Below are 21,311 nucleotides of genomic sequence, written 5' to 3' on the forward strand. Positions count from 1 at the left end.
TCACGTCACAACTGGATGTGTGTATAGTGACAGGACACCTTTCAGCTCTAAGACCCCACTTCAGCAGTCATCTCCCCGGCAACTTGGTGTCAGTGAGAGGACCTTCCCCGGCCTCAGGGTGCTACCCAAATGGCAGCCACCACCGGCCACCACCATCGAGGCCACATGGACTTCCACCACCTGTCAGGCCCATGTGGCTGATTAAATGGCTTCACTTTTAAAAATTCGGACGGATGCATTTCAAAAGGTGGTCACTGTCTTCATCCCTGGGAGTGGAAAGCCAGCCTCACCCGCCGTGAGCCCAGGGGACTCACGAGACTCCGTGAGGGGAGAAGAAGGTTCTAGAAGGCCCTACGCTAGTTGGAGGCTGTGTGGAAGCCTGCTCCTCCTTTTACTACTAGCATCACCCCACCTGGGCGTGGCTCCGCGGGAAGCGCTTACCTGGCCCACGAGGCTGGGGTCCAGCCAACACAGTGGGATGTAGGTGTTAAAAGGCTGCGTCACTGAGTGAGTGTCCTGGACTTGGTCGAGGGAAGGGAAAGGTGGCCCCTGCCTCCTTCCTGAGGGACAGACACCAACCCACCGTCATGCCTGTCCAGCCTCTTTCCTCCAGGAGCCCCTCCCGGAGCCGCGGGGGCGGGTCTGTCCGTCCTCAGGGAAGTGCCACCCGTGACCTTCCTGGAACTTTTCTCACAGTGTGTTATTGTTCCTAGGTGCCCCTAGGCTGTGGCACAGTGGCGCAGCAGAATGGGGTTGTGTGCCTCTAGTAGGCAGCAGCGCAGACTGAGTTCTCCTTCCTGCGCTAGTCTTCTTTTTTTTTTTTTTTTTATACTGGTTGCAGTCTACTAGACAGATTTTTCAACCCACCCAAACCTGCAATTGGCAAGACGTTCTGGGGGGTTTCAGTGAGAATCCTATGAACAGGTCGCCTTTTTTAAGCAGCCGCTATCTGCTAAGCACAGTGCTGGACACTCCCGATTCATCCTGAGCACACTTTGTACACCAGGCCACCAGGCTCAGAGAGGGACATCACTTAGCCCAACTCACACAGCAGGGGAGGGCAGGTTTCAGGAGTTCTCGAATGCTGGCCTGGGTCCTGCCGCTTGCTTGGGGTTGCACCCAGGGAAGGTGGCAGTAGGAATCCAAGGGAAGAAGCCCTGAAACCGTCTCTGTCACATGACCCTCAGGTGGTGCAGAGGAGCCCCACACCTGGCTGACGACTTGATTCTCTTTAGTTTTTAAATTTTAATTTCTAAATTGAACTGTGGCTCATGACAGAGCACTCCTGAAACGCGCAGCGCGGTGGCCACACGTGCATGGGGGTACAGCCCATTTTCAGCACCCTGGGAGGCCGCTAGGTGAGCGGGCTCCTGACTCCTGCAGGCATTAGTTCTGCGTGTCCTTCCTTGCCACGTGAATGGCCCGTGCGTGGGACTTCTTCCTTCCGTAGCACGTCTGTGGTGTCACCCACGTGGCTGTCCACTGGGCCCCAGAAAAGGCCAGGGACCCCTCCAGACCTTGCAGCCAGAACCTGGCCTTCTGACAGTGCCCGTCAGATGCCCGTGGCTCCTGCAAGCCGGTCAGTCATCTGCTCTGTCTCCGACCCCCCAGAGGAAAGACGCAGCCCCCCTGCCCCCATTTTGCATGTGAACAGGCTGAGTCTGGAGAGGGTTGGCCGCCTGGGTCAGCAGAGGCTGGTGTGAACCCACAGGGAGGTTGTCCCCTCCCTGTGCTGCTCTGGTGGAGAACTGTGTGGCTAGCCCACCAGTGGTGATGGCCAGGTACCGGTGTGGTCAGTCACGGCCGACCACTGCTTGCTTTGTGCAGCGAGTTGGCCACTCCCGAGGTAGGGCCCAGCTTTTGGCTGCAGTCCCATGGTGGGCAGGATTTTCACCCCCACTTTACAGAAGTCACAAGTCTGCGCAGCTACCTGCAGACACGGAGGTCACCGGTGCCAACTAGGAGGAACCCCGAACCTGTGAAGCAAGGGGCACCTGGCATGCACAACACTGACCAAGATGACCCCAGCAGCTGTGGAGCTGTGTCCCCGCTGTAGGAAAGGCCACCTGGGGACAGGAAAAGACCAGCCGTACATGGGGGCTGGGGCTTCAGGGGCGTGGGTTTTAGGAGAGAGGCCGCTCTTGGGCACTGTCCTGGTGGACAGATGCCATCACATGTTCATCCAAGCCCAGGGACGCTCAGCACCGGGACTCAGCCCTGTGGAACCAAGCACTTGGCGTGATGGGCAGCCTGGCTGGTGCCTGTGGATGACAGATGTGCCTTCTGAGCGTGTGTGGACAGTGGGAGCTCTGCATGTGTGGGACAGGGAGGACGGACTCTGCGTCTGCTCTGTGTTCCTGTGAACCCGAAGCTGCTCCCAAGCACAGTGCTTTGTACCAGCGGAAACGAGGTCCACGGGGCACTTGGTGTTGAGCCGCCAGGACACCAGGTTGATGGGAAGGCTGTCCTGGCTCCACACTGGAGGGTCCCTGGCCAGCCACCGTGGGCCCTTCCTTTCCGTTCCTGTCTGCAGGTGTGCACGGCCACGGGGGCTCCAGGGAGGCCACTAGGGGTCTGGCTGGCTTGGGTGGGTCCCCAGGAGGTGGGCGCTCCTGCCATTTGGGCAGGAGGAGGAAGAAGGCGAGGGAGGTAGTAGCTTCCCTCTGTGGTCCCCGCTCCAGGACAGTGCGGGCTCAGAGGAGGCTGGGCTCAGGGGAGGCCGGCCTCACCGCTGCAGGGCATTGCAAACTCCAGGCTCAGCTGAATCAGTGTCCTTTGGAAAAGTACATCTTGCTCAGGAGCCAAGGAAAGCGGAGGCTCTGCAGCCGGCACACTGAGGTCTCCAGGCGTGACTCACACCTAGCAGGAGGGAGGGTGGCTGGGAGGCAGGCACTGGGCTCAGCTGGCGGCAGGGCCCTCTGCCAGCTCAGGGCAGCTCGGGGCCCTCGCTGAACAGCATGTGCCACGGGCACATCGTCAGAGGGCTTCGTCAGGCCAAACCCCCACGTTCGCCTCTCAGCCATGGATAAAGTGAGTCACTGCAAAATCCGATTTTCCTACTCTGTGTTATTGGTTTAGAGATGGGTCAGTGCAGGAGGAGTCTGGTGGAGATCGGCTCCCAAAGCCTGCAGATTTGGGGGCATCTGGACGTCCTGGGGAGAGCCCCAGGACAACTCTGGTCCTTGCTTGTGACATGGGTGATTCAGTGTAGCTCGCCTGACACCAGGTTCTTGTCTTCAAAATGGGTCTAGACGACAGCAGCCCCAAGACCCCAGAAAGGGTGTGACTCCTGTCCCCACACCTGTGACCTGGGCAGACATCTCAGCTGGCGCACTCCCAGTCAGGCTCCGTGGCAGCAGCAGGTGCCCCTCCAGGAATCCCTGGGACAAACCCTGTTGGCCACCATGTGTGTGGCGGGGGTCTGGTCCCAGCACCCCTCCAGCTCTGCAGCTCTCCAGTGTCTTTGCCCTTTGGCTCAAGATTCAAGGCCAAGTGCAGATCTGATCACCTCCAGGCCAAATCTGACCCTGGGGCGTTTGCTCTGCATAGTTTTTTTTTTTTTTTTTTAAGTGGTCAGTACTATTTTTAAATGGTAAGACCTCAGGGCCTCTGCTCCCTGCCCCAAGGCCTTTATGGATGCTATCTCCCTAATTCAGATCTTCATTTATATGCCTCCTTGCCAGATTAGCCTTCTCTAGCACCCCCACAGCCCACCTCAAACAGCCCCCCTAAAACTAGCAACTTGTGATCATGAAAATGATTACCAAGTGCCCCCTCGGCCAGGCCAGCCAGAGGACACTCAAGTCCCCTTCTCCTGCCCTCTGCTAGGGGTTGTAAGAAAAGCCTCGCTGGCCCTGGGCCTGCTCTCTGTTGCTTCCTAACTCCTTCCCATCCCCTACCCTTTAGGGAGGGGGCGTGTCCGCTGCCCTTGGGCTCTGGATGTGAACCTCTGTGGGAGCCTCTGGAAGCCGCTCCTCCTTCCTCTGCATTTCCCACTTGCCTTTCCAGGTCTTTCTGAACTTGTTTTCTTTTTCGTGAAAATGGGGCCGGACTAGTTCTTGCACCTGGATGGTGCTGACCACCTGAGACCAGTGGAGTGGTGAAGCTCCTTCCCCTCCTAAGACCTTCCTCCCGCCCTCTGCTTGTGGGCAGGACTCAGCTGTGACTGCCCCCGAGGCCACTGGGAACATTGTCAAAGGTGCCCTCAGAGCTGGGAGCAGATGGAACCCCAAGGGCAGGGAAGGGGCCGTCCCTCGGGATGCCCTCCATAGGGACTGGCTGCTTCCCCTGATTTGCTCCTAAACTTAAATACCCCCAAGGCCACCAGTGCATTCCTTTCCTACCTCCGTGCAGGGCCAGCCTGGCAGGGAGTCCAGGCCCTGAATAGCTCCCAGCCTGGGCTGCTGGCATTTGGGGCCTGCTGTATTTTTATCCCATGACGATGACGGGTCACTGTGACAAGGGCGCCGCCCCCGCCCCGCCCCTCTGAGATGCATTTCCATTTATAGCATCTGTACAGGGGATGTTGTTGTCCTGCCCTGGAGGTGTGTTGCCAGCTGCTTCCAGTTTCCAGTGAGTTGGAAACGCTTTGGGGACCGGTCACCCCACAGGGCGGCCTGTGTCCTTGGCAGGTGGGAAGCCTGACTCAGCCAAGGCCGGCTTCCTCCTGCGCACAGCTCTGGGCTGTAGGGAGAGACTGGGCGGGGTGGGCCCTCCATGTATGGCTATGTGTCTAGGGGGCCGTGCCTGCACTTGCCCCTGCACCTGCACGGGTGGCCTCTCTCCGGCCTGTGCTGTTAGGGCTGGTGCTGTGGACAGGGCCTTGTGTGGACGTCTCCTTGCACTTTCACCTGGCATTTGCTGGGTGTCAGCCCTGCAGATGATGCAGGACAAATCTACCTTGGCCCTGCCCAGTCAGAACGGAAGACCTGCAGCTCTCTGAGGCCTTGGTCAGGAACCTGTGTGCAGAGCCCGGGGTCAGGGAGGCCTCTCGGGCCGCGGAGCGGTGGCCGGCCCTGGGAGAGAACAGCAGCAGCTCCGCCCTCCTCCTCTCCAGCCGACTCTTGTGGGGGCAGTAGAAGGGATCAGCCAGGACTCCTGGTCTGCGGTCACTTGTGGGGTGACAGGGCAGAAGCAAGGCTGCGGGGCGGGGGACCACCGTGGGGGCGCTAGGTGTGCACTGGTGACATGGGCGTCAGGCAGCTGTGTGCCTGGGCTTCTCCCAGACCTCCCATGAGCCCAGCCCCACGCTCCTGGGGAGGCACGACATCAGGGGTCAGGCTCGGCCCTGCCCCTGGGCAGGTAAATGGGGCCAGTGATGCTATCTGCCACACAGGGCTTCGCAAGACTGTGGGGTAATGGACCTAAAGGCTGAGTTTAGGCCAGGTGCAGGGTAGCCTCACGTGGGGTCCCCTGCTATCCTCCTCTGTCAAGGCTCCTGCACCTGGGGGGCAGACAGACGGTTCCAGCTGACAGAGCCCAGCTGACAGAGCGCTGGGTGGTGTGAGCGCATATCAGCAGCTTGAATGTCAAGGTCGAGATTCAAGGGGAGGGAAGAATCCCAGGGCTCTCTCTGGGCCTGCCCCTCTCGGCAGAGGCCTTGCCCCCACACCCCGTGCCCAGCTCACACAGGCGAGTGCACACGCTTAGCACCGTCCTGTGCTGGTGGTGGTCAGCGGGACGGCGGGGGACAGAGCACGCGTGCCTCCTGCCCACACCCTGGGCTGGGCACCGGGCTGCCCTGGGCTGGTGGGCAGGGCTGACCAGGGTGAGTGCCCGCTGGGAGCCTCGATGGCTATTTTAAGATGAGTGACCCCCATTTCCAGTGACTTGCTGCCAAGAGGCATCCGTTCCATTAAAGCCTTGGTGACCTCACAGCCTCCTGCCACCCACAGGGGTCCACAGAGCTGGCCAAGACGTGTCTGCAGGTCCGTCAGGTTTGCTGTCAGAGTTAAAGCCATAGAGCTGGGGAGCGAGGGGAGGGGATGGGGGAGCCGGATATTCCCAGCTTCTAACTGGGAAAGACGTGTTTGCTTTGGGCCATTAGGGAGCTGACCTCACCTCGCTGGCCAGGGGCAGCCTGGCCTCCATCTTCTCTCTGACTGCACCACCCAGGCTGCCGTGAGTGCCCGTGGCTGAGGCGTGAAGCCAGAGATGGGCACCGGGTGCTCTGCCTGGCCCTGACCTTGTGCTCACCACGCCACCCCAGTTGAGCCCCGGGCAGGTCCAGGTGGACTCCTCAGGTTCTCGGGTTCCTTGCCCAGTGTTCTCTCCGGGTGAAGATCAGAAGGGACAGGGAAGGCCGTCTGAAGCGAAGGTCCTGTCACTGGGGGCCACGCAGGCCGGGGCCTTGACTCCCCCCGCAGGAGCAGAGCAGCGGGCCTCTGAGGGAGAATGGGGACGGCTGGGGACAGGGGCTCCCGTGGGCAGGTGTCCCTGCACATGGCAGGCTACCTCCGTGCCAGCACTGTGGACCCTGGAGCTGGTAGCCCTCCTGTGGCATCCTGTCCTGTGTGGCAGACCCCTGGCCTCTACCCACTCGTGCTGATGGCACCCCAGCCCCAGCCGTGACGGCGCGTGTCTCTGGATGTCACTATGTCCCAGGAGGCACAGTGACTCCTGACTGAGACTCTGACACAGGACTTTTCAAGGACACGAGAGGCCCAGGGGTTCATAGCTTTTCATTGGCTTGTTTTGTTTTAAATCCTTTTTTTTTTTAGAAAAACGAGGTGGGTCTCGCTGTGTTACCCGGGCTGCCCAGCTCCTGGGCGCAGGGACCCTCCAGCCTCCTGAGCTGGGGCTGCAGGTGTGCCCTGTGCCCAGCTGTGCTTGAGACCCCCTGACTGCCGAGTCGGTCTTCCGACCAACTGGTGAACTGGTGGGACCGTGACCTCAGCTGGTCTCAACCTAGAGCTGATGGTGGCAGGCACCAAGGCCAGGGCCTCTCAGCCTCATCTGTAAAGTGGGACAACGGTCTCTAACTTGCAAGTCCCTCAAGAGAACTGTATGAGAACATGCCACTCAAGGGCATAGCATGACCCTAGCACACAGTAGGTCCACACCAAGCATCCCTCTTCCCTCCCCATTCTCTTTACCCTCTCCGCCACATTCTCTTGGCGGTGGGGTGGCCACTGCTGATCACATCACCACAGTGAGGGGCTGACTAATGTGAGCAAGGAGGATGGACGGCTCACTTCCTGATCCGTCACATGCCTGGGTTCTCACCAGCCTCCTGGTGGCCCAATTTCAGTGACCTTCACCGCTGACTCACTTGGCTTGTGGTCAGCTCTGAAATCAGGATCCTTTTCAGCTCTTCCTTCTCTGCCCCACCAACCTCCAGCTTGGCTCTAGCGTGGGAAAAGAGTCATTGTCCACGTTCGTTGTGTCCAGGTGGTCCCTCCCAGGAGCCAAAAGCTTTGTCAGATGGCAGCTACATGAGGGAGGGGCCTTCCCGTGATGGGGTGGAGGTCCGTAAACACCTGTTGAGTCCATGAAAGCCTGTGTGTCACCCCGGGCCTGTCCCCCAGAGGTTCCCACCGCTCCAGGGCTCAGGCTTGGAGAAACAAACCCTGCCTCCTGGAGACTTGGGTGCTGCTGACCAGCAGGCGATCTCTAAACTCCTTCCCCTGACAGTGGAAGGAGTGGGCTAGGACGGAGATTTGGGTGTGAATCCCACTCGACATTCCCTGGATCAGTGACCTGAGCATGTTGCCTCCACCTGAGCCTCAGTTTTTTCTTCTGGAAAAAATGGGATGCCAGGGTCATTGTGGGAATTAGATGCAAATATGTCTGTCCAGGCGCCCGGCCAGGCAGAGGGGATCCAGCTCAGCACCTCCTCCTCTCTGAAGCACTTCCCGCCCCAGGTCACCTGCTGTCTATGTCCTCGTCTTCCTCCCTGTGGCTCTGTTCACCCATTCTCCTGCCCTTTGCTGCCCCCAGTAGACACAGGCCCTGATGCCCAGCCCTCAGGACAGACACCTGCGGGGGGTGGGGGGGGACCTGGATGCTCCCTTCAACTTCCAAAATAATTCCCCTGGATTTTGAAAGCTGTTTAAGTTTTCCTCTTGAAATGATTTCAGACTCACCCCCAAATTACAAAACGAGCTCAGAGTCCCCTCCTGCGCTGTCCAGGGGTCCCCAAGGCTCCTCTTGCCTAATGACCCACCATCCCACCCAGGAAGGCGGCAGTGGCCGGCGGCCGACCTGTTGGCCAATCTGCAGAGCTTGCACAGAGATTGTCCGTTTGCTGAGCCAGGGTCCCCTTCAGGGTTAGCTGACCCGTCTGCTTAGTCAGTTTGGACTTTCCTCATGATCAGAGTGAAGCCGCTTGTTCACGGCAGCCTGGGTGGTGCAGTCAGAGAGAAAGGACCCTCCTGCTGCTGTCCCCCACGTGACTCTGCTGCTGGCTCTCTGGTCTCCTTTAGAGAATGCACGTGCCTCTCACCTGGCCCCGAGTGGCCTTTCCAGGCCTGTGGCCATCTGTGTCCCCCCCAGCTCTGCAGGGCTTCTCACCCAGAGGGCCACCGGCGGGCCCTGGGCCTCCTCTGACCATGGCCCCTTCGCGACTGACCCACAAGAACTGGGAAACTCCATGTAAAATTCCAAATGTTTGGCTTCTCTTAAAAAATCTGAAGTCCTGGCCACCCTGATCCCGGCCACCCACGCCGACTGCTCTCAGGGTGCCGCTGACTGAGGGTGTGTGTGTCGTCCAGTAAACCCATCCCCAGTTGAAGACAGTGTCTGCACCTGGGATGTCCCTGTCCCAGTGCCACTGGCCGACCTTGTGCATGCTCGGAGACTCAGGCCAGCCCACCCTGGGCCCAGCAGACACACGGAGCCCGCTCTGTGACAGGACCTTGAGGGTCTTGTGGAGTTTACCGAGTTGGTGTCCTTTAGCATAAGATCCCAGGCTGGGCAGGTTCTGCACAAACATGGCCAGCCTGGGGAAGGTCAGGTTCAAGGGCACTTCCTCCGGGGTGGCTTGGCATCCCAGCTGAACCAGCTGCAACCCCTTCAGACACCAGCCCCTGCGGGAAGTTTCACAAGGGCCTCAGGGGCTGACGGCAGGAGCGAGGGACCCCCACCCCCCGCTTCTGGGTGCTTTTTATGCACTCAGGCATTTGACCCTCACTCCTGCTCTGTGGGGTAGTCGCTGTCATTGCCCCCACTATACAAAGCAACCAAGGCACAGAGAGGTCAAGCAATGGGCCCAAGGTCACGCAGGGACGAAGTCACAGTTGAGCAGACTGACTCCACAGTCAGACTCTGGAACTCTAACATGGCTTCCAAGCTCAGGGCCCACCTTTTCAGAGAGGGGCAGTCACGGGGACCCTCTCCCCCAGCCCTCGTCTCCATTGCCAAGCAGGCAGCAGAGAAAGCGCTGCCCTTTGAACCCGGTCCCCCACAGGAGTCCTTCTCCCCTGAGGTCTTAGTGTAGCTGGCAGAGCCAGGGACCAGCCCTTAGGCAAGACGTCTGTCCAGCCCAAACCTTGGGTTTAGCAAGATGCTTTTGTTTCCCAGTCAGTCACCAAAGAGCAGCCAAGTCCCCTGGTCCTCAGCCTCTCCACCAGTCAGGCCCCACCCCCAGAGCCTGGCACGGGTGGGCAGGCCATGACCTGTGTGGGGCAGAACTACCTCTGTGCCGAAGGGAAGGGAAGGAGGCCGGGCGCGGAGCCTCCCCACACGCTCAGTCCTCGAAGGAGTAGGAGGCCCGTCTCAAAGAGGAGGAATGCTGAGATCAGAGACGGACAGCCTTTTGCCTATAGTCACACAGTAAGGAAGAGGACTGGCGAGATTGGAGCCATATGATTCCCAGGCTTCAGCTCTCATAGCGGGGGTGAAATCCATGTCACCTGATTCCAAACCCTGGGTTTTCCTACCACCCCGTGACTTCCCTGAGCTGTGGTGGGACCCTGGTGTGGAAGGGCAGTGGTGTTTCTGGGAGGAACCAGAGGAGATGGCCACCACCAGCTGGTGCCAGGCCCTGGGCTGCAGGCGGACGCACATTCACCTCGTGCACGTGGAGCAGGCGCTGGCCAGGGCTCCAGGGGAGAGTGGAGACGAGGAGGGGAGGGCAGGAAAGGGAAGGTGACAGCAGTTCCGTTTCACCCTGCAGGCCGCCCTGTTTCCTCCAGGGTCACCTGAGTCACTCTGCAGTTACTTATGCAGGGCTGCTATGTGGCAGGGCTTGGGGACATGGCAGGGACACACCAACAAGGTCCCTGCCCCTAGGGAGGTTATACTGTGATGCAGGGAGACCCACCTGGAAGGGCCGACCAACCCAGTGAGCCCACAAGGTCACTCGAGTAACCTTGGGCAACAAGTTTCAGGACGGAGGTACCCTCACAGGTGACGCAGGGTGAGGCTGCTTGGAGGAGGTGGCCCTGGCGTGGGAGGCTGCGGCTCACTGCCCACCGGGCCTGGCACCTGCCCGCCCTCACCCCCGCTCTGCCCTCATGCTGCTGTTCCTCCCGTAGGTTTGACATCTACAGGAAGGTGCCCAAGGACCTCACACAGCCCACCTACACCGGGGCCATCAGTGAGTAGCCCCTCTGACCCCTGTCCCCACTCTGCATGCCCCCCACCCCCTGCGCCCGCCCCCTCTGCAGAACTGAGAGGAGAGGGGTGCCCTCCCCGCCTCCCACGGGCCTCTCCGCCCTGCCCTGCGGGGCCAGGCGGGGTCTGTTCTAGAGGGTGCCCAGGGACTCACCACGCCATTGAGGAGCCCTAATCTGAAACCCCAAATGCTCCAAGATGTTTTCTGTGGTGTGGGGTTGGAACCCCGCTTGCTGGGCAAGCGCTCCCCACGTCGAGCCGCACCCCGGTCTCACCGTCCAGTCCTTCTGAGCATCCACGTGGCACCTCGAGTGGGAAGGGGCAGCCCCCGGGTGAGCCAGCCAAACAGTGCAGTGAAGGCCTTGTGCCCGGGCCCCGTGTGGAGGTGCCCAAGACACACGGTGGATTTTTATCCATTTAATAAAAGCCTCAAACGCACCTGGAGTGGGGACTCTGAAGGCCACGCTAATAAAAGGGGCAGGAGTCCTGAGAGAAGCCCGATTCCAGTGAGAGTGGACAGTACGCCGTGGCCTGGGGTTTGTGCTCCGAACCAGGACCACCCGAGGCCAAAGCTGGAGTGGAAGTGATAATAGCATCAGTCTAGGACCCAGAGAGTTTAGAAGTGGCCTGCAAGTGACACTGATGAGTGGACTAGAGAAGACAGGGCTTCCTGACAGAGGGATTCCAGAGGGTGGGACCCACCTCACTATCCCAAGGTGGAGCAGAAGGCGCCTCTCATGGAGACAGGCTGGGTGTCACCTCCCTCTGCCTCGGCCTTGGGGTCAAGGAGGCAGAGGGAATGTGGGGGTCCAGGGTAAACCTCTGTCAGACCCCCGTGGGACAGGGCTGGGTGTTCTGCAGAAGGCAGAAGTTTCAATTTCAACATGAAATCTCCCCCATGTGGACTCCACATTGTCCAGCGCATGTCACTCAAGCCCAACAGAAGAATACCTGTGTGGGCCGCCCGTGTGCAACCTGTGTTGGAGGCTGGCCTTGACATTAGAGACCACCCTGCGCAGGGAGGGCCACCCTGACCCCAGAGTCAGCTCAGTCTCCACCACAGGCTTCCGTTCTTGGGGTGGGGCTGCTTCATTGAGGCCGTGGGGAGAAGGGCCTTTGGAGGGAGTGAGGGAACCTCCCCGACGGTGTCCGTGGCCTCCAAGGAGGGCTGAGGGGCGGCCTCCTCTCTGGAGCCTCCACCCTGACCGTCCCGCTCTGTTCTTGCAGTTTCCATCTGCTGCTGCCTCTTCATCCTCTTCCTCTTCCTCTCGGAACTCACTGGCTTCATCACGACAGAAGTGTAAGTCACTCTGAGCCCCCGCGGGACAGAAACCTCCCTGCTGTCTCACGTCAGTTTCCGGGCCCCTGCCCGCCGGCCGTCTGTCCGTCCGTCCGTCTGTCCATCCGCCCACTGCTCTGTTTCATAAAGTGCCTTTGAACTGAGAGCACAAGTGAGCAGGGCTTGGTCAACGTGAAAGGACGGTTTTCCGTGTCCTGCGGGGCTCCTGGGTCCGAGGATGAACGGACCTGCTCAGCTCTGCACTCCTGGTTGGCCGGGGCCTCTGTCTCTCTGAGTCACCTCGGGGTCATTTGCTGCTGTAGCTGGAATTGTTGGGAGGATGGGGCAGCTTCCTGGGGGTGGGGGTCGCTGACTTCAGGCTCCCCCACTGCTCCCCAGGCCCAAACAGGGCGGGGTCCGCGTGGGCTTCCTGGCAGCCATGACCCAGCCATCCATCTGATTGCTAGAGTGACCCGCTGTCCCCTCACCCCCAGCCTGCACAGTGTGTGGAGCCGGCCACCCCCTCTCAGCGCCCCCGGGGACAAGACCAGCACTTTCCTGCTGTTGGCACTGACTTCAGACTTCAAAGTGCTGTTCCTGTGTTTACACCAGAGAACTGGGAGCTGCCCCCCCCCCCCCCAGTCAGCCTGGAATGTTCTGGTTCCGGTTGTGGAATTTCTTGTCTCCTTGGCCTTCCTCTCAAGAACAATGGAGGGTAGAAACCCAGCTGCCTAGCCTAGGTGGCCCTGGATGGCAGATAGCGTCACTACCTGGTGACCCTCAGCCCCAGGAGGCAGACACGCTCTCGCTACAGAGGAAGCGGAGGGTCAGAGAAGTGGAGGGACTTACCACAGCCATGCGGTTGGGCGGTGTCTCCAGGCCACCGAGGCACCTGTAGGGCCTGCCCCTAGCCTCCCACCTTCTCCTGGGGTGGAGCAGCTTGCCTTGCTGTCACTCTGATTCTGTTCTTAGACCTTTTGGCACCAAAGCCGAGGGGTCTCATAGACTGGTGGGGGGACCCAGGACTGGGTCTGTGCAGTCGCTGCATTACTGTGTGACCCAGAACAAGCTGCTGAACCTCTCTGAGTCTCGGTATTGCTGACTGAATAAGGGCAAGCTCCCCCCTGATTCTGGGAGAGGCCTTGCTTTCTAAGCCGTGACCCTCCAGGGAGAACAGGGGACAAGAAAGGACGTTTCCCCCACCCTCTTTAGCATTTGGGCTGCTGGGATCTCAGGGGCTGCTTTTAGGAATTAGAGGTGGAAGCAAGAGGTGGAGACCAGCTGCACTGTGAAGCACCTGCTGTATACCGGCTGGCAGTGCCAGGCTCTAGGCTCACCTGTTCCCTGGGGTGGGGGCTTCTCTGCAGACCTGCGGTATCTGAGGGAGGCAGGAGCTGTCCTGCAGGGTGGCTTCCATGTTGCGGGGCTCACGGCTGACCATGGGCCCCCCCTCGTTGGGCCAGCCTCTCGGCCCCTGTGTCCATTCTCAGAGGAGCCCAAGTGGGCCTTGGACCCAGGCCGTCAGCAGACAGACAACACTGTCCCTGGGGGTCGACCAGGATCCCCAAACATAACAGCATCTGAGATGCTGGCGTTCCTACCGTCACAGGGCGTCACCTAAGCTTGGAACCCGCTGCCTCCTGCTGCCCATACAGTGTCCCCGCTGTGAGTGGTTGTCACACCGTATGGTACAGGGAGACCCAGGAACCAAGTCTGCCCCGCTGACGACCTGGAGCTGGAGTGAACCCAGGGCCTCTGGTGCTGGGCAGGTGGCGTCCCCAGCCTCCCATGTTCCCAGTCCAGGGTGGGCTGAATCTGTGGGCAGGGGACCCGCGATTGGGGGTCGGCTGCGTATCAATGACCACTGAGCGGAAGAGAAGCCCCGAGCAGGGTCTGCGTGGTGGACGAGGGCTGCAGGGAGGTGGTGCTCCGAGGCTAGAGCCGGGCTCTCCGCCTGGCCTGGCGGCTGGGCCAACCCGCACCTCCTCTCGTGGCCCATCTAGCGCTGGTGGGCTTCAGGGCTGCTGTGCCCAGGGTGTGTAACCCGGGCCCTGGGTGTCCCTTTCCTCACCCTCCTCCCTCTCTGGCCTCTGACGGACAACTTGGTGGTGGCGTTACTCAGCCCAGTCATGGTGAGGCAGGCGCTGGGCAGTGGGCCGCAGACCAGGAACTTGACGTCAGAGCCTGAGCTGGCGCGGGCGGGCCCACCTGTGTGCGCCTGCCCCTGCCACTCGCTGCCCCGTCAGGCCCGCAGGCAAGCCCAGGCAGCCCGTGCCGTTTACCAAGGGCGGGGCGGCCTGCTTCTGTGGAGCACAGTGTGTCCCCGCCGTCCTCCCTGCTCCACGACTTCCTGGAGAGGAAGAAGGGTCGAGGGGGCAGGAGAACACCAGGGTCCACCTATAGGGGGTTGGCCTCGCGTCCAGCCCTGGGATAGACACGCGTCTGTCTTCAGCATCGCAGCCGGGCGAGGAAGGAGCTGGGGGAGGGGACAGGGCTGTGCGGAGGTGCCACCATGAACATGCCAGTTGCCTTCCTGCTGCCTCTGCCATGCTGCAGGAAGTTGCCTCCATTGACCGAGGGCTTGGGCACAGCCGGCGGGTAACCACCAGCCCTTTGGGGCCTTAGGTTCATGAGGGTTCTCTGAGCCCCAGGGAGGCCTGCAGGTTTGGGAAGAGCTGGGGGTGACCATTTACCCCCTTTCTGGGTAGCTGGCCCTCTCGGGTAGTTTGGTGACCACAGCGGGTCAGCACCCCCCTCTCACCATGAGCCTGTAGCTGAAGGAAATGAGGTCACCACCACTTGGAGCAGCACTGCTCCAGCCCGGCCTGTGGTTCCCAGTGACATAAGGCACTTGTTCTGGCCCAGCCCCACAGGGAGGAGGCATGTTTGTCTGGGTGGTTGGGTTTCAACCTGGGCTTTGGACAGGCCAGTGACTATCCTTGGGAAAGTGGCCCCACAGGATGTCCTGAGACTCTGTTTCTAGGGGGCAGCACCCTCCCTGGAGAAAGCGGCCCAGACTGTTCAGGCTCTGGGTGACCAGGCTCTGATGGCTCAGTGACAATCGACCCGACGAGGACTTAGTGATAAAATGCAGCAACTGGAGCCTCCGCCAATCGCTCATGGTGCCCTGGCGCTCTGTCCAGTAGGATTTGTCTGAACGACCACCCCTCGGTCAGCGTGCCCAGGTTAGGCTGGGCTGGCTTGGGACAAGGACGTGCTGACGCCCAGTACACACGTCCAGGTTGTATGATAATCGTCTCCTTTAACCTTCACAAAACCCTGTGGCTGCGTGTTTTTAGCTCCACTTTAAAGCCAAGGACACTGAGGCACCAGGCGCTGAGACCCCACCAGGCTGGTGGGTGGCAGAGCCAGAGTCAAGCCCAGGTCTGTGGGACACCGAAGCCCGGCCTGGGTACCCTACCCTGCCATGCCCCTGTCTCTGCCCTGAGCCCTCTGGAGCCCCTGGTTGACTGGAGGATGTAGGTGCTGGGGGTGGGGGCGACGCACAGGCAGCTGCAGCCCCAGGGAGGGGAGCTTGGGGGCCACCTTCAGGTGTTCCCCCACCCTCCCCAGGTAGACTCAGACTTAGGGAGACAGTCGCTAGCCGAGGGAGGGGAGAGAAGGCTCTGTGAAACTGGAGTGTGGTCAGGGCTGGCAGGCAACCTGCAGGTCACATTCAGGAGCACTGAGGACCTTGCTGTTAGCAATGGGAGGCCCAAGGCCTCTGAGGGCTGGGTGACAGGTTCATGTATTAGAAAGGTCACCTCTTGTAAAGGTGAGTCCAGGACCGGTGACCCTGAAGCCTGGGCCCTGGTGAGGAGCCAGGTGGTGGCCCAGGATCAGCAGGAGGCTGGCTGTCAAGGGACATGTTTTGGTGGCCATCCATCTAGGTGATAGATGCCTTGCTTGCTGGAAGAGTCCAGACTTAAAAGTCAAGGTCTGGGGCTCCTGCTGACATAAGCTGCAGCCACTGCCCCAGCCCCAGCCACTGCCCCAGCCCCCACCACTGCCGCCTGTAAGTTTCCATTGGATCAAAGGAAGGAGGTCGGTGACTTTGGGCAGGAATTCCAACTATTCAAGTGCTCTTCTAAAAGCAAATAAAATTGTTTTCCATAGATGTCACTGGGCTCAGCCTCAGCCCAGAATCTCAAGGCCCTTAGCTCCTCCGCCTACACCCCCCATCCCCCGCGCACCTCGGCCTGCTCTTGCTCTCCCCTACAAGGTCAGTTCCACAGCCTCCTCCCTGTGCACTCAGGCCATGCTGGCTGGCCGCCCACCGTCCCCCACCTGGAATGTGGGCACACCCTCCCCACTTCCCAAGCGGAGGTGTCCCTCCTGCCTCACGGTCATTCCACAGGAGTCTGTGAGCAGTCCGTGAGTGCACCACACCGTGCTAAGGCTCCCAGAGGCCTTGACCCACATGGACTGGCCATGAGCAGGATAGGAAATGCCCCTGTGAAGGCCCTGGTGTCATCCTGGCCCAAGCAGGAGGCCAGCTCAGAGGGACTAGCTCTGCTGTCCCACGGGGCCGAGCCCAGCCCCACCCGCAGCAGTACATTCATGCCTCACGGTGCGGTGAGGGGGTCCTGGTACCATCCCCATCATTCACAATGATGGTAAAAGTCATGGAGCTAGATTGAGCACTTACTGTTTATTAAGACCATGTTTAGAGTTGCTCTTATTCTCTCTCTCTCTCTTTTTTTTAATATTTGTTCTTAAGTTTTAGGTGGACACAGTATCTTTATTTTACATTTACATGGTGCTGAGGATCGAACCTAGTGCCTTGTGCGTGCCAGGGGAGTGCTACCACTGAGCGCCCCCCAGCCCCTGCTCACATTCTCACTAACCCTCCCCACAGCTCTGTTATAGATCGTCCTTTGGTGCCCTTGGGGGGTCCAGACTGAGACCCCAACCCAGGATGCCAAAACCTGAGGCTGCTCAAGTCCCTCCTGTGGAATGGCGCAGTATCTGCAGGGAACCTGCCCACCCTCCTGGGAACTTCAATATCTCTAGATGTCTTGTGTGTGACGTGACCCCTCGCGCAGTCTGACCTGGTGTTCAGTGTTACACTGTGTTGTTAGGGGACAGTGACAAGAAAAAAAAATACATATGTCTGATAAGAACCGAGTCAGCTTCTGTTTTTGAATATTTGTTGGTTGAACCCAAGTTTGTAAAACCTGGGATTCGGAGGACCCACTGTACTGGGAGGGCCCCGTTTTGTATCTGGAGAACCTGGGGCTGACGGAGGCAAGGCCCCTTGTCCAGGGTCAGCCAGGAGGGGGTGCAGCCAGGACTGATCCCTAGCTGGGGGCTTCCCTGTGACGCTGAACTGTCTTTCCCAAGAGAGCTGTGCGCGACAGACACAGACCCATGCGTCTGCTGTGGGGCAGCCTCCGCTTGGTAGCCGGAGCTCTCGTCCCCCTTTCTCTTTGTCCCTTCCTCCCTCCCCCTTCCCTTCCCTCCTGACTTTCTTTCCTTCTTTGTAGCCGAGGTCTGTGGGACTTGTGGGCAGCAAAGTGTGCAGGTTCGCGGGTGAGGCTTGGTGCACCACGTGCCCACCATCTGACCAGGACAGTGCATTTCTCTCGCACCCCTCGCGGTCAGTGTCCCCTACCACCACTGTTCTGACCCCTATGGCCATAGATTGATTTTGCCTGTTATAAGACTTCCTCAGAAGCTTCCCTAGTTGTTCAGAGGAGGAAACCGAGGCTCTGAGAGGCGGAGCAGCGTGCCCTGGTGCCCCAGCTGCTAAGTGGCAGAGCCTAGAGATGAGCCCACCCCTGTCTGCCCCGCCCCCACGGGTCTTCTCATTGCCTGTGCTAAAAACCACGAGGTGCCAGTCCCGTGAAAGTCCCCAGACTGCAGTGGGTCCACAGAGCATTCGCTTTTCTTCCAGGTGGGCTGGTTTCTGGCAGCCTGTGGGCCTTTTACCAACCCCCAACGCCAGTTTGCCCTGCGGGCCCTGCCAGGGGGCTGCTGTGGCCTGGCGGGGTGGCAGGAAGCCAGCAGGCCTGGGACTTGCCTTGGATGCAGAGGCAGCTGTGCTGATCATTGGAGGAGCAGGAGACTGGACTGCAGCTGTCCTGCAGCCCGGGGCCCTCCAGGCAAGAGCCCCAGAGCAGCCAGTTCTGGCCCAAATGTCCTCCCAGCCCAGCGCCCTTGCCCCTTTCTTCTGGGTGGCCCTGAGCCCTGGGCAGCTGGCTGCTCTGGTTGTTCTGGTTGGGAGGCGGGAGGCCAGGCCTGGGAGAGGCCCTCTGGTGCCTGGCAGGTGAACTCACCTGGGCCACACCTGGGATTCACCCTGCTCTTTGCTGAGGTCGCCTCCCTGCGATTGCCAGAAATGACATCATCCCATAATCCCTCAGTGGATCAGTGTCTCGAGGAGGCCCAGCCTCACCAGGTGGGAAAGGTGAGCAGTTTCAGGGAAGAGTCTGGGGCAGGGAGGAAGCTGGGCTCTGTGTCTGCGCTCACCTGGCAGCTCGTGACTCAGCAGCCCTCTGGAGTAGTGAATCAAGGAGCAGAAAGTGGGTGCCCAGGGCGAAGGAGGTGTCCGTCTGGCCAGAGGGCTCGGTCCTCCTACCCTGTGCACAGCGCCCCCCCCATCATGCGCCTTTGTTCCTCCTACTTGTGTGACGTGGCCCAACAATGTGAGCACCACTGCCCAGCGGACGCCCTTGCCTCCCCATGGCCTCCAGTGGCCAAGGCTTCCCTCATTCTTACCCTTGACCCTGGATACTGAGGAGTGGGAGGGCGGGTGGGCAGTGTGAGCTGTGGAAATCCTGGGCTCTGGTGGAAGGCCGAGCCGATTAAGAGTCTGGCTGGGGCCAGGTGTGGGGTGTACACCTGGAGCCAACCAGCGGCTCGGGAGGCTGAGGCAGGAGGATGGCGAGTTCAAAACCAGCCTAAGCAACTTAGCGAGGCCCTAAGCAACTCAGTGAGACCCTTCCTCTAAATAAAATACAGAAAAGGGCTGGGGATGTGGCTCAATGATTGAGCGCTCCTGGGTTTAATTCCCAGTACTCTCCCCAAAAATGTCTAGCCTGGCCATTTCCTGGTGTGTGACACCGGGGATGGGACACACCCTCTCTGAACCTTGGTTTCCTGGTGTTAAAATCAGGACATTTCACAGGAGCAGATAGGATCATGTGAATGCACATAGTAGGCCTCCCTAATTAGCTTCCCACCTTCCCTTTAACCCATTAAGCTGGGGGTCCAGCAGACTGAAATCTGAGCTACCTCTGTGGCTGGCCTGTTCCCAGGAATACCCCTGTGGCCCCCACAGAGAAGCAGAGGGGCTGCCTTTCTGCGCCCACAGTTCCGTGTTAATTGAGCACCAGCTATGCCACAGCAGGTACCAAGAGCAATAGATGGAGTTCTGGTGGAAAGGAGATTCATGCCTCTGCCTGACTCGTCTTCCCCAGATAGGACGTCTGCAATCTCGTGTCTGATGGTTGAGCCCAGGAGTCCCTTATTATTAACTCCAGTTCTGTGCAGTGGAGACCGGGAATGTCCATCTAAATGGGCAGCTCTGTGCCCACTGATGATGTCTCCCCTTCCCCATCCTGCGGATGTTTGAAGTAACCACTGCCCAGCCCTGTGGCCCTTCCCCTTGGGCTGCCTGCTGGCCACACCCATGGAGTCTGTTCCCTCTCCCTGTGGGGAGTTAACTGGGCTCAGACTGGGCCTCCAACCCCTCTTAGCAGCTCCTCAGCCTCCTCCTGATCAGAACAGCCCCTGAAACTCAGTACCTGTCCCTCCCCTGCCCCGAGTTCCCCAGGTGCTCCCGGCCCGGAAAGAAATGTGGCCTTCTACCCACATGCCTGCCTCTGCCCACCCCACCGCCACCCTTCCGCAAGTCCAGCCTGCTCTGCACGGTGCCTGGCCTCCTGTCCATCCCCCCACATCCTGGCTGCCTCCTGTCTGGTGTCCCTGTCACAGGATGGTCCCTCTGGAGGGTGCCCATTCAAGTGCGAGCCTGACCATCTGGCTGTGCTCTGCACCAACTCTGAAGACGGTGGCCCGGCACTCTCCAACTGCGTCACAGCCCCGTTTCCCCTTGCTCCACGCTGCAGCCTCGGTGACCTTCACTCGGGTCCCACACACGCTGCGTCCTCCCCACTGCCAGGCCTTGGCACAAGCTGCGGGGTCTTCCTCCCGTCTCTGCCAGGACCTGCCTCATCTCCCTGCAGACCTTACCTGCATCTCAGAGGAGCCCCCTACCAGCTCCCTGGAGGCCTGTCGCCCTGTGTCCCTCCCGTGGTGCCCTGCAGCCCTCCGTCCCGGCACTGATCTTAGCTGGTGGCAGTGTTTGTTTAGGAGGCACGAGGTCTGAAAGTGCCACAAAAGTGGAGACCACGCCCGTTTGCTTCGTCACTGCTTCTGGTGCCTGACAGGTAGCAGGTGCCCAAAAATGTTTGTGAATAAATGTGTTACTACTAGATCCCGACCTGGTGCCACTTTCCCTGTCAGCAAGGTGATGTGGCTGTCTGGAGCCACATGTCCCCTAGCTGTGGCCACTAAAAGCAGCAGAGCAGCTGGGCAATCTGTAATTCCAGAGACTCTGGAGGCTGAGGCAGGAGGATTGCAAGTTCAAAGCCAGCCTCAACTTAGCAAAGTCCTGAGCAACTTGGTGAGACTCTGTCTCAAAATAAAATATAAAAAGGGCTGGGGGTGTGGCTCAATGGTGAAGCACCCCTGGGTTCAATCCCCAGTACCAATAAAATAAAATAAAAGCAGCAGAATAATGATCCCCTGCCCCCAGCGATATCCACATCCCTGTCCCTACAATCCATGCTGTGTCCTTATGTGGCACAAGGAGTTTTACAGGCACCATTACATGCAGATCTTGGGTGACCCTGGCTTATCTAATGGACGGTGGCAGGAGTCATGGGGAGCAGGAGTCGGAGCCAGGAAAGAGCTCTGTATGCGCAGGGTGACACATTCTGTCTGTTCAAAGCCGTGCTCTCTGCTGCTGGTTCCAGCAGCCACATCTCCTGTATCCACAACCCGGGGTCCACCCCCAGGGCTTTATAAGCATGAGCTCCCTAGGATTCCAGGTTCCCAGCTGGATGGGAAGGGATCCCACGAGAGGAGGCAGATGGCACTGGGTGGTCGTTGGTGCCCGGCCCTGAGCCCTAGGAAGACCCGTGGTTCTCATTTCAGAGTTCAAACCACCCCGTTAGAAACGAGCAGCGTATCTGCATTTAACAGATGGGCTCACAGAGGTGCGCGTGGAAAGTGCCACCACCAGGATTTGAACTTGGACCCGTCTGATGTGAAAGATGTGCCCTTGTCTCCCCGCACCCCTCCTCCCGCCACTTGGTGGGGAGCCTTGGGAGAAGCTGGAGCCCAGAGCCCTGCTGCCCCGAGCCTGAGCACACAAAGGCTGGACCCAGGTGGGCCCGGGTCATCTGAGCACTGGTTACCAACGAGGCACTGGATCGCTGCCTCCCTCTCAGTTAAGGCTCTGCTTGTCTCG

At 59.7% G+C, this 21,311-nt stretch overlaps 1 protein-coding gene across 2 annotated transcripts in view; it reads left to right on the forward strand.

The window, feature by feature from the left end:
- The window catches only part of Ergic1 (endoplasmic reticulum-golgi intermediate compartment 1), a 74,962-nt gene that overhangs the window by 20,463 nt on the left and 33,188 nt on the right, over positions 1 to 21,311 (forward strand). The window contains exons 1-3 of one of the 2 annotated variants that reach the window (XM_058571837.1): positions 5,617 to 5,767; positions 10,476 to 10,537; positions 11,782 to 11,854. Coding sequence is in view for 1 of the 2 variants with exons in the window: in XM_046421338.2 (XP_046277294.1) it covers positions 10,476 to 10,537; positions 11,782 to 11,854 (135 nt within the window). In the remaining variant the exon portion in view is untranslated. Of the gene's footprint in view, positions 1 to 5,616; positions 5,768 to 10,475; positions 10,538 to 11,781; positions 11,855 to 21,311 lie in introns of those variants that run through there. The other variant, XM_046421338.2, reaches the window with a different exon arrangement.

Source organism: Marmota monax, unplaced genomic scaffold, assembly GCF_021218885.2.
Source record: "Marmota monax isolate L192 unplaced genomic scaffold, Marmota_monax_Labrador192_F-V1.1 WCK01_AAM20220418_F8-fsc00084, whole genome shotgun sequence".
Taxonomy (NCBI): Eukaryota; Metazoa; Chordata; class Mammalia; order Rodentia; family Sciuridae; genus Marmota; species Marmota monax.